Source organism: Eleutherodactylus coqui, chromosome 1, assembly GCF_035609145.1.
Source record: "Eleutherodactylus coqui strain aEleCoq1 chromosome 1, aEleCoq1.hap1, whole genome shotgun sequence".
NCBI lineage: Eukaryota > Metazoa > Chordata > Amphibia > Anura > Eleutherodactylidae > Eleutherodactylus > Eleutherodactylus coqui.
This window is the reverse complement of record NC_089837.1, coordinates 157,197,135-157,209,557: the sequence shown is the minus strand read 5'-3', so window position 1 is coordinate 157,209,557 and position 12,423 is coordinate 157,197,135. Positions and strand designations below refer to the sequence as shown.

General features: G+C 50.8%; 1 protein-coding gene across 1 annotated transcript in view; it reads left to right on the top strand.

Annotated features, from left to right (window-relative positions):
- Nucleotides 1–7,584: 7,584 nt before the first annotated feature.
- TPRG1 (tumor protein p63 regulated 1) overlaps nucleotides 7,585–12,423 on the top strand; it is a 90,703-nt gene continuing 85,864 nt past the window's right edge. Inside the window, exon 1 of the mRNA XM_066602136.1 lies at nucleotides 7,585–7,812. Within this exon, the coding sequence (XP_066458233.1) occupies nucleotides 7,641–7,812 (172 nt within the window). The 5' untranslated portion in view covers nucleotides 7,585–7,640. The remainder of the gene's footprint in view (nucleotides 7,813–12,423) is intronic.

Genomic DNA, 12,423 nt, shown 5'->3' with positions numbered 1-12,423 from the left:
ACTGCATGCCCTGGTCAGACTGGGGTTCTTTAGAAGTGGACACATGCAGTTACAACTCCGTGTGGACCGACAGCATGGATGGGTGCCAGGAAGCCACCGGCGGTACATAAATATATCCCATTGCAGTGCCCATCACAGCTGAGGTAACGTCCGATTAAATGCAGGTGGGCTTCGGCCCACACTGCATGCCCCAGTCAGACTGGGGTTCTTTAGAAGTAGACACATGCAGTTACAACTCCCTGTGGACTCACAGCATGGGTGGCTCCCTGGAACCCACCGGCGGTACATAAATATATCCCATTGCAGTGCCCAGCACAGCTGATGTAACGTCAGCTTTAATGCAGGTGGGCAAAAAATTAATTGGATTACACTGTAGGCGAGGGCCCCAAAAAATTGGTGTACCAACAGTACTAATGTACGTCAGAAAAATTGCCCATGCCCAACCAAGAGGGCAGGTGAAACCCATTAATCGCTTTGGTTAATGTGGCTTAATTTGTAACTAGGCCTGGAGGCAGCCCAGTTAAAATAAAAATTGGTTCAGGTGCAAGTTTCAATGCTTTAATGAGCATTGAAACGCATAAAAATTGTTTACAAAAATTATATGACTGAGCCTTGTGAGCCTAAGAAAAATTGCCCGTTCGGCGTGATTACGTCAGGTTTCAGGAGGAGGAGCAGGAGGAGGAGGATGAATATTATACATAGATTGATGAAGCTAAAAGGTCCACGTTTTTGATGGTGATAGAGAACAATGCTTCCATCCACGGGTGCAGCCTACGTATTGTTTAGGTATCGCTGCTGTCCGCTGGTGGAGAAGAGAAGTCTGGGGAAATCCAGGCTTTGTTCATCTTGATGAGTGTAAGCCTGTCAGCACTGTCGGTTGACAGGCGCGTACGCTTATCTGTGATGATTCCCCCAGCCGCACTAAACACCCTGTCTGACAAGACGCTAGCCGCAGGACAAGCAAGCACCTCCAGGGCATACAGCGCTAGTTCAGGCCACGTGTCCAGCTTCGACATACAGTAGTTGTAGGGGGCAGAGGCGTCACGGAGGATGGTCGTGCGATCGGCTACGTACTCCCTCACCATTCTTTTACAGTGCTCGCGCCGACTCAGCCTTGACTGGGGAGCGGTGACACAGTCTTGCTGGGGAGCCAGAAAGCTGTCAAAGGCCTTAGAGAGTGTTCCCCTGCGTGTGCTGTACATGCTGCCTGATCTCTGCGCCTCCCCTGCTACCTGGCCCTCGGAACTGCGCCTTCGGCCACTAGCGCTGTCGGATGGGAATTTTACCATCAGTTTGTCCGCCAGGATCCTGTGGTATAGCATCACTCTCGAACCCCTTTCCTGTTCGGGTATGAGAGTGGAAAGGTTCTCCTTATACCGTGGGTCGAGCAGTGTGTACACCCAGTAATCCGTAGTGGCCAGAATGCGTGTAACGCGAGGGTCACGAGAAAGGCATCCTAACATGAAGTCAGCCATGTGTGCCAGGGTACCTGTACGCAACACATGGCTGTCTTCACTAGGAAGATCACTTTCAGGATCCTCCTCCTCCTCCTCAGGTCATACACACTGAAAGGGTGACAGGCAAGCAGCATGGGTACCCTCAGCATTGGGCCAAGCTGTCTCTTCCCCCTCCTCCTCATCCTCCTCATGCTCCTCCTCCTCCTCCTCAACGCGCTGAGATATAGACAGGAGGGTGCTCTGACTATCCAGCAACATACTGTCTTCCCCCGCCTCCGTTTCCGAGCGCAAAGCGTCTGCCTTTATGCTTTGCAGGGAACTTCTCAAGAGGCATAGCAGAGGAATGGTGATGCTAATGATTGCAGCATCGCCGCTCACCATCTGGGTAGACTCCTCAAAGTTTTCAAGGACCTGGCAGATGTCTGCCAACCAGGCCCACTCTACTGTAAAGAATTGAGGAGGCTGACTCCCACTGCGCCGCCCATGTTGGAGTTGGTATTCCACTATAGCTCTACGCTGCTCATAGAGCCTGGCCAACATGTGGAGCGTAGAGTTCCACCATGTGGGCACGTCGCACAGCAGTCGGTGCACTGGCAGATGAAACTGATATTGCAGGGTGCGCAGGGTGGCAGCGTCCGTGTGGGACTTGCAGAAATGTGCACAGAGCCGGCGCACCTTTCCGAGCAGGTCTGACAAGCGTGGGTAGCTTTTCAGAAAGCGCTGAACCACCAAATTAAACACGTGGGCCACGCATGGCACGTGCGTGAGGCTGCCGAGCTGCAGAGCCGCCACCAGGTTACGGCCGTTGTCACACACGACCATGCCCGGTTGGAGGCTCAGCGGCGCAAGCCAGCGGTCGGTCTGCTCTGTCAGACCCTGCAGCAGTTCGTGGGCCGTGTGGCTCTTCTCTCCTAAGCTGAGTAGTTTCAGCACGGCCTGCTGACGCTTGCCCACCGCTGTGCTGCCACGCCGCGCGACACCGACTGCTGGCGACGTGCTGCTGCTGACACATCTTGATTGCGAGACAGAGGTTGCGTAGGAGGAGGAGGAGGAGGGTGGTTTAGTGGAGGAAGCATACACCGCCGCAGAAACCACTACCGAGCTGTGGCCCGCAATTCTGGGGGTGGGTAGGACGTGAGCGGTCCCAGGCTCTGACTCTGTCCCAGCCGCCACTAAATTCACCCAATGTGCCGTCAGGGAGATATAGTGGCCCTGCCCGCCTGTGCTTGTCCACGTGTCCGTTGTTAAGTGGACCTTGGCAGTAACTGCGTTGGTGAGGGCGCGTACAATGTTGCGGGAGACGTGGTCGTGCAGGGCTGGGACGGCACATCGGCAAAAGTAGTGGCGACTGGGAACTGAGTAGCGCGGGGCCGCCGCCGCCATCATACCTTTGAAAGCCTCCGTTTCCACAACCCTATACGGCAGCATCTCCAGGCTGATCAATTTGGCTATGTGCACGTTTAACGCTTGAGCGTGCGGGTGCGTGGCGGCGTACTTGCGCTTGCGCTCCAACACTTGCGCTAGCGACGGCTGGACGGTGCGCTGAGAGACATTGGTGGATGGGGCCGAGCACAGCGGAGGTGAGGGTGTGGGTGCAGGCCAGGAGACGGTAGTGCCTGTGTCCTGAGAGGGGGGTTGGATCTCAGTGGCAGGTTGGGGCACAGGGGGAGAGGCAGCGGTGCAAACCGGAGGCGGTGAATGGCCTTCGTCCCACCTTGTGGGGTGCTTGGCCATCATATGTCTGCGCATGTTGGTGGTGGTGAGGCTGGTGGTGGTGGCTCCCTGGCTGATCTTGGCGCGACAAAGGTTGCACACCACTGTTCGTCGGTCGTCTGCACTCTCAGTGAAAAACTGCCAGACCTTTGAGCACCTCGGCCTCTGCAGGGTGGCATGGCGCGAGGGGGCGCTTTGGGAAACAGTTGGTGGATTATTCGGTCTGGCCCTGCCTCTACCCCTGGCCACCGCACTGCCTCTTCCAACCTGCCCTGCTGCTGCACTTGCTTTCCCCTCTGAAGACCTGTCCTCAGTAGGCGTAGCAAACCAGGTGGGGTCAGTCACCTCATCGTCCTGCTGCTCTCCCTCCGAATCCTCTGTGCGCTCCTCCCTCGGACTTACTCCAATTACTACTACCTGAGTGATAGACAACTGTGTCTCATCGTCATCGTCCTCCTCACCCACTGAAAGCTCTTGAGACAGTTGCCGGAAGTCCCCAGCCTCATCCCCCGGACCCCGGGAACTTTCCAAAGGTTGGGCATCGGTCACGACAAACTCCTCCAGTGGGAGAGGAACCATTGCTGTCCATTCTGGGCAGGGGCCCGGGCACAGTTCCTGGGAGTCTGCCTGCTCCTCAGAATGTGTCATTGTAATGGAGTGAGGAGGCTGGGAGGAAGGAGGAGCAGCAGCCAGAGGATTCAGAGTTGCAGCAGTGGACGGCGCAGAACTCTGGGTGGTCGATAGATTGCTGGATGCACTTTCTGCCATCCACGACAGGACTTGCTCACACTGCTCATTTTCTAATAAAGGTCTACCACGTGGACCCATTTATTGTGAGATGAATGTGGGGACGCCAGAAATGTGCCTCTCTCCTAATCCCGCAGCAGTCGGCTGCGATACACCTAGATCAGGAGCTCGGCCTGTGCCCACACCCTGACTTGGGCCTCCGCGTCCTCGGCCGCGTCCACGTCCTCTAGGCCTACCCCTACCCCTCAGCATGGTGTATTACCAGTAGTGCAGAAACAGAACGCTGTAATTAAATGTGCCGCTTATTGGCCTGTGGTTGGAGGCTGACTTCGCTTACAGAACGCACAGCAGAGGCAGGAAAGAATTTTGCGCACGCCTGTAGTGAGACGTAGGTGCGTATGACTGAGCTAGTGGAATTCACAGCGCAGAAGCAGTCAAGTGGCCAAAGGCCAGTAGTAGGCCTTAAAGGGGTTGTCTCGCGAAATCAAGTGGTGTTATACACTTCTGTATGGCCATATTAGTGCACTTTGTAATATAAATCGTGCATTAAATATGAGCCATACAGAAGTTATTCACTTACCTGCTCCGTTGCTAGCGTCCCCGTCGCCATGGTTCCGTCTAATTTCGGTGTCTTCCTGCTTTTTTAGACGCGCTTGCGCTGTGCGGTCTTCTCCCTTCGGCTCCGCTCGGAAGCATCGGCGTTTTGGCTCCGCCCCCTTGTACGCGTCATCGCGTAGCTCCGCCCCATGACGTGTGCCGCTTCAAGCCTCCTGATTGGCTGGAATCGGCACGTGACGGGGGCGATTTAAGTATTTTGCTTCTTTTTTTTTTAAATGCTAAGCTAATACAGCAGACAGATACTGTAGGCAGCGTATAATATTATGTATACTGTTTCCCTCTGGCGGGATGACGGCGATCATGTAACAGAGACAGCAGATCCAGGAAACAATTTTGCGCAAGCCTGCTGTAACGCTTAGCTGCGTATTAATTACGACTACTACCCCCAGCAGATAGATACTGTAGGCAGCGTATAATATTATGTATACTCTTTCCCTCTTGCGGGATGACGGCGATCATGTAACAGAAATAGCAGATCCAGGAAACAATTTTGCGCAAGCCTGCTGTAACGCTTAGCTGCGTATTAGTTACGACTACTACCCCCAGCAGATAGATACTGTAGGCAGCGTATAATATTATGTATACTGTTTCCCTCTGGCGGGATGACGGCGATCATGTAACAGAGACAGCAGATCCAGGAAACAATTTTGCGCAAGCCTGCTGTAACGCTTAGCTGCGTATTAATTAGGACTACTACCCCCAGCAGATAGATACTGTAGGCAGTGTATAATATTATGTATACTGTTTCCCTCTGGCGGGATGACGGCGATCATGTAACAGAGACAGCAGATCCAGGAAACAATTTTGCGCAAGCCTGCTGTAACGCTTAGCTGCGTATTAATTAGGACTACTACCCCCAGCAGATAGATACTGTAGGCAGTGTATAATATTATGTATACTGTTTCCCTCTGGCGGGATGACGGCGATCAATTTTTTGGAAAAAGCCCACTGCCTATATAGCCTGAATATCTCTTTCCCTGCCTCACCAGTACTGGCCCTATACTCTGTACAATGACTGCAGAATGCGGACGCAATGCTCTGCACGGCCGATATACAAAAAAAAAAAATTGTGCAACACTGCTAAAAGCAGCCTCAACAGTACTGCACACGGTCAGATGTGGCCCTAAGAAGGACCGTTGGGGTTCTTGAAGCCTAAAATCACTCCTAACGCTCTCCCTATAGCAGCTCTGGCACCAGCAGCACTGTCCCTGATCTCTGTCAGAATGCATCTGTGGCGAGCTGCAGGAGGGGCCGATTTATATACTCGGGTGACACCTGATCTCGCCAGCCACTCACTGCAGAGGGGTGGTATAGGGCTTGAACGTCGCAGGGGGAAGTTGTAATGCCTTCCCTGTCTTTCTATTGGCCAGAAAAGCGCGCTAACGTCTCAGAGATGAAAGTGAAAGTAACTCGAACATCGCGTGGTATTCGTCTCGAGTAACGAGCATCTCGAACACGGTAATACTCGAACGAGTATCAAGCTCGGACGAGTACGTTTGCTCATCTCTAGTCTCTAATAAAGTATTTTCGTACACTGTACTCGGAGCTGGATATTTTCCCCATTTGCTTATTGTTCCCTGACTATGTAGATCTGTGTTTCACGCTGGCTGGATGTGAGTACAGGCGGTGAGCTGGTTGTTTTCCTTTTCCACTAAGGGCCCTTTCGCACCTGCGTTTGAGATCTGTTTGGATTTCTCTGCTCAAAAAATGGAGCAGAGAGACAGAATTAAATGTGAAATATACGAATCCGTTTTTTTTTCCATTGGTTTCAATGGGGTTTCAAAAAAACGGAAACCCTTCCTTTTGCTTTTGTTCCGTTTCCGTTTTTTTTTTGAAGGACATCTAGCAGTGCAGACTGCAAATAGAGCCCAGATGCAGGTGTGAAAGAGTCCCGGCTGGTGGCGGTCTGCGCCAGGCACAACGCATATGTAGGGTGCGCAGTAAAATAAACCACGGGAGTCAGGGCCAATAAATGGAAAGGAACACGAGGATTTTCAAACGCCCGCTATAATGTGGATTTGCTGTGAAATTTGGAAGTGGGTTTTGATCTTTGCGACACGGACTGTGGCAGACCCTACAGTGTCCACACAGGCTGTTTGCACAGGGCACCGCCGTGGCAGTGAGTCCTAGGGGCTCCTTCACACCATTAGGCCAGGCTCACATGGGCGTATTTGAATTGTGTATTACACGCGCGATGATGTACCGCGTAATATCCGCACATACATCACAGCAATTCAAATACACTGATTATCACTGTCTCACTCAGTCTATTTTCACACAGGGAAGTGCGATATCGAGCTGTGAAACGTGCCGTGATATTGCGCTTAGGAACGTGCGATATCCCCGCGGATGTGAGGTATTTTTTGTGTCAAGATAGCTGGCATTACTTCAGGAAGGAGGATCGGCAAGCGTCTCCCATGGTTTTAACGAGAGACCTTGAATCGCATTGAAAACAATAGGCGAGGCGTTCCGAGGAGCGCACAAAGATGGGGCATGTCGTGGGTCTTTCCAGGGGGAAAAAAAATGGTTTGAGTACATGACCCCATTCAAAAGGGTCTAACAACACGCAAATCTCGTGCGATTTTCTCGCCTGTGTAAAAGCGGCCTCACCTAGCGTTTTTTCATTGCGTATAAAAAAAGAACGCAGGATGTTCTATTTCACCGCATATTACGCAGTAGAGCCATATTGTTCTCCACGAGTGCATACAATACGCCATACATACATTGTGTATGTGCGGCGTCTATACGCAACGCCACTAAGTGACAGAGCGTGCGTGCGTGAGATGTCATGTAGTAAAAAATCCCTGCTCTGCGGCGATACGCCCTAATAACACGCTGCATTTTACCACATGAGGACTTATGTTAAGACACTCTTCATCTGTAATATGCCCTAAGAGCGCAGTGTTTACACGTATGGGCACGCGTTTAACGCTATTTCCTACACGGTCGCTGTCCTCTCACAGACAGTACAGCAGGAAGAAGTATGAGTTTCATTTCCTCAGTGCTGACTAGAAGATGGAGGCAGAGGGGGACTGCTGAGGTGATAATGTCCCCACAGCTGGGGGTTGTGACCAGAAGGTGCAGTCTGCAGGGATCTCCCAGCACATGACTGGGCAGGAGGGCTGTGTACACTCGGGGAAAGTCTGCAGTCACCATGGACACAACCAGAACTACCACTTTAAGGAGCGTCGAGCACTTCCTACTAGCAGGGGGGGGGGAGTCACTGACTACATCTGCCGGAGTGCGGCCACAGGGCGAGGAAGGAGAGAAGACGCTGGTAAGACTGGGGGACTCCTGGGACTTCATGTCCCCCTCCTGTCAGGAGGAACAAGAACTGGGGGACTCCTGGGACTTTATGTCCCCCTCCTGCCAGGAGAGACAAGAACTGTGGGAAGTACTGAGGGGCGACCCAGGAAGTGCAGGGCTGTGTTTATGTGGAAGAGCAGGGCACACTACACATATGTAGAGGAGCACACACTACATGTATGTAGAGGAGTACACAGTACATGTATGTCTGCAGGCAGGGCACACTGCTCACAAGTGTCATGTAGGGAAGTTATAGGACTTGGAAAGTTATAGGACTTGCCGTACCCGCTGACTGTCCAGCATCACTACTGCAGCCATCACTGCTGCAGCCATCACTACTGCAGCCATCACTACTGCAGCCGTCACCGCTTTAACACCGAGGCCGCTACCAAACAGGCGATAAAATTGTGCGGGTTTTTTTGCGCGGCGCAAAAGCGCAGAATTATGACATCCATGCTTTTCAATGGTTTCATTCCCATTTGTAATGTTTTACAATGAAAAAGATGGCAGCATGTTCTATCGTTCTGCGCTTTGCTCTTTTCTATCACCCATGTTTCCCTACAGCCCTTGTTTTATCACATCGCAAGGCACGAATTTGCAATCTTCATGCGATGCGTTTTTAACTTTAGAAAGTCCTATTGTCTGTCTCGTGAAAAAATCTCAAGCAAGAGATTTTGCAAGAAAAAGTATCGCTTACTCAAAAATCGCGAGAACACAGATGCGAATTTGCCGTGATTTTATCACATTTGCGAGAAAATTTGCGCGATATGAGAGTAAGGTGAAGACGCAGAATTGTGAAACCCATGCTTTTCAATGGTTTCATTCCCCTTTGTGGTGGAGGATCGTAACGTCCCCGAAGTGAGACATCCGCAGGGACATCGCGCGTTGGCGAGCGCTATATCGGGGCGAATGTCACCGCCCGTATGAAGTTAGCCTTGGGGACCTTTCACACAAGACGAATGTTCCGCAACGGCATTGCGAAATATGCTGTTCCCGATGCAAAATTGCCGGCAGGATTCTGCTATTTTCAATTCTGCATGTCAGCAGAGCAAATTTTGGGGCTGAATATTTGGCAGGAGGGCGTATTTCATCATGCTGCAGCGCAATACTTCATCCTGTGCGCAATATGCACGAAAATTGGACAAGCTTTTTTTTTTTTTTTGCGTGACCGAAATGCTTGCATAACAGACACACTTGTGACCCAACCCATTGAGTCCTACTCCCTGTGTATTGCATGCCCAATTTTGAACGTGTAATGTGTCCATGTGAATAAGCCCTAATGCAATCCGTAATCCTCATGTAATAGCATGCCATGAGACCCACGGGCAAGAATGTGAACGCAACACGCAGGTGAATCTGCCACTGCAGAGATCTGCGCCCAAATCCATGTTTAGGCCGGCTTCACACAAGCATACGCGTATTAGCGTGCAAATGAGTGTCGCATTTTTGGGAATGAACGTTGCTTTTTTTGTGCTCACATCAGCGTATTAAACTATTTTGCGCACCACATAAAAAAACAAAACGCCAATGCTCCGAGCTGTTAAAATGGCTAACTAGTCTAATGAGTTCAAGAGGTGGCCTTTTTTCTTGCTCATGTAGGGCTCTCACACACTTGCGGTTTTTTAACGCGGTGTTTTAAAAACATGATCGTCAATGGGACTTTCTAATGTTAAAAACGCATCGCGAGTTTGTGCTCTGTGATTTGTCCCCTTAACAAAAGCGTTAAAAAAAGCAGCGTTAACGGAGCGTTAAAAAAACGCAACTGTTAGAGCCCTTAGGCTGGGTTCACACGGGGCGGATTCCCGTCGGAAATCTCGTGGTTTGGCCGCAGCAAAAACCGCGAGATTTACTGCCAGGAGAACCGCCGCGGAAAAAGCCGCGGCGGCTTTGAAGCGGCCCGGCCGCTCGCTTTTCCGTTGCGGCCAGCGCTCCCATAGAGGAGAGCGCGACCGCGACGAAAGTAAATAATAAACAGACATGCTGCATCTTTTGAAACCGCGGCTGCGGCGGCCGCAGCCTCGATTTCAGCCGGACTTACCGCAGCGGATTGGCCGTCCCACGTGGACGAGATTTCTGAGAAACCTCGTCCACATGGCTGGCTAATCCCGGGATTAGAGGCCGCGGGCGGATTTGCCACAGCGAGATTCCGCGCGGCAAAACCGCAGCAAATCCGCCCTGTGTGAATCCAGCCTAATTTAGGGCTCCTTTCCACTAGCCTTTTTTTATCGCTGTGTTTTTTTTTACACGATTGTCAGTGGGACTTTCTTATGTTAAAAACGCATCGCACAAAAATTGCAAGAATGTGCTTTGCGATTTTTGTGCAATATGTTTTTAACATAAGAAAGTCCCACTGACAATCGTGTAAAAAAAAACACTGCGATAAAAAAAGGCTAGTGGAAAGGAGCCCTTACGCAGTGTTTTACACGTCTCCTAGTGTATTGCGGATTCTCATTGACTTCTATGGGGACACTTAGTATACAGGAAAATACGGCATGTTGCTTTTTTTCTTTGCGTCATTGAAATGCACAGGCAAAATATGCGCATTATAATCTATGGTTTTATTCACTGCGAACTGTGCATGCAGTTTTTGCATACGCAAATATGCCCATGTGAAGCCGGCCTTAAATGTGGATTTTGATGTTGGCTCACATGACAGTGCCGGAAAAACAACATTTTGAAAAAAAAAATCTGCACGTCTGATGTCCATCCGCAGAAGTCATTGAAAAAAGACCGATACGCGGAGACGCCGGCAGCGGTCAGGGCCGGATTCTGCTGTAGAATCCCGCATGTTTTGCAGACCATGTTTCCCTAAGGAGCCTTCCTTTCTGTTGCATCGCATGGCATGAACACGCAGTTTTTGTGCGGTGCAATGCAACTTTTACAGTGGAAGGTCCTACAAAAAACAATACATCACCCAACAGGCGCTGTCCGCTCCACCGCAAGTCTCCTTCTGAAGCTCTGGCACTTGTCTGTAGTCTTCAGCTGATGCTTCCTGGTCAGGGGGTTAAAAAACCCCGCCTCCAGGAAGCTCTGGCTGTGATAGGCTGAGCCGCGGCGCTTCAGAACTACCGTATTTTCCGCTTTATAAGACGCAGTTTTTCCGCCTCCAAAGCGCGGAGGGGGGGGGGGGGGAGTTCCTGTGTCTTATAGAGCGAATGTGCTGAAAATTTGTTCCGATCGCCATTTTTTGCGCAATCGCGAATTTAATGCGCGAACGCGATTTATTTAGCGCAGGATCTGACCCGGCCGTCTGCAGGCGGCCTTAATAGGTGGAAATACATGAGTTCTTCACAAGGCCCAAGGCTGCCAAACCAAAATATGAACTTCATTCTTTTGAATGAATGGGGTCATTCATACACATGAGTGATTTATTTTTTTTCCATGGTGCAATGCGATGTGGGGAAAAAATTGCAGCGTACCGTTTTTTTAGGTGTGCCCTCGCATCGCCTGTTTTCAATGGGGCCAGTGGCAGCATCGCACCGCGTGCTAGGTACACACAAGGGAGATGCAATGCAAGGTTAAAAACCCTACTTCACTAAAGTGATGCAAGGCGGATTTGAGACAAAAACATATGACATTTGCGGTAAAGTTGTCTGTTGGCGAGTATGATATTGGGCCAAGTTTCACGGCCTAACAGCAGTAAGATTGTGCAGGTGAACAGTAGTTTTACCCGCAAAACTGCCGGGTCAAGAACAATCAAGCACACGGACATCCATTCTCATGTACTGCTGCAGCCCCCACTGCTAAAGGCAGGAACGCCTAAGGCCTTATTCACGCAAGCATTCTTACGTGGCTAATTAGCCGTGATAAAACATTGGCCGAAAATTGTGTGCATGTGAAGCATTGGATTCCAGAGCGTTCATTCTCATGGGCGATTTTCAGGCGCGTGAGAAAATCGTACCGTCAAAACTTCAAATTGGCAACCATTTTCGGCTGACACTTTTTGCAGGAAGCTCCCATAGACTTCTATGTGAGCTGTGAAAAAGGGCGGGAGTTTACCTGCGTCTGGGGCTCAGAAACGAAGACAGCTGGCACTATTTAAGCAACAAACGTCATGCGATACGCCTGTACAAATGGACAAGAAAACGCTAATTAATTGCAGGACTCGATTGCGACTATTCTTCACTGATGCGATTGGCCGGCATAAAATCGCAATGCCCGTGTGAATGAGGCCTAAGGGTGTATATCGGCCGCCGTTTTCACAGCCGACCAGTATATGCTACCATTTGAGCTGTCTTCCCCCTTCACTCCCTCTTGCTGGCTTTCTGCCTCTTTCCTTCCCTTCAGCTGTTTGCAATGGGATGGGGTGGGACAGGGGTGGAGCTAAGCCCTGCCCCCTGCCATTGCTGGCTGTGGACAAGGAGAGGGGGTGGGAGCTTAACTCCGCCCCCTCCCATTGCAAACAGCCGGAGGGGAGGAGAGAGGCAGAGAGTCAGTGAGGGGGAGGGAAGGGGGAAGATAGCTCAGATGGCAGCGTATATTGGCTGGCCATGAAAACAGTGGCCGATATACACCCCTGTGAATAAGCCCTAGATGTGAGAACTCTATTTGTAGAAAAAGGTATTATTTCAGTGGACCATCT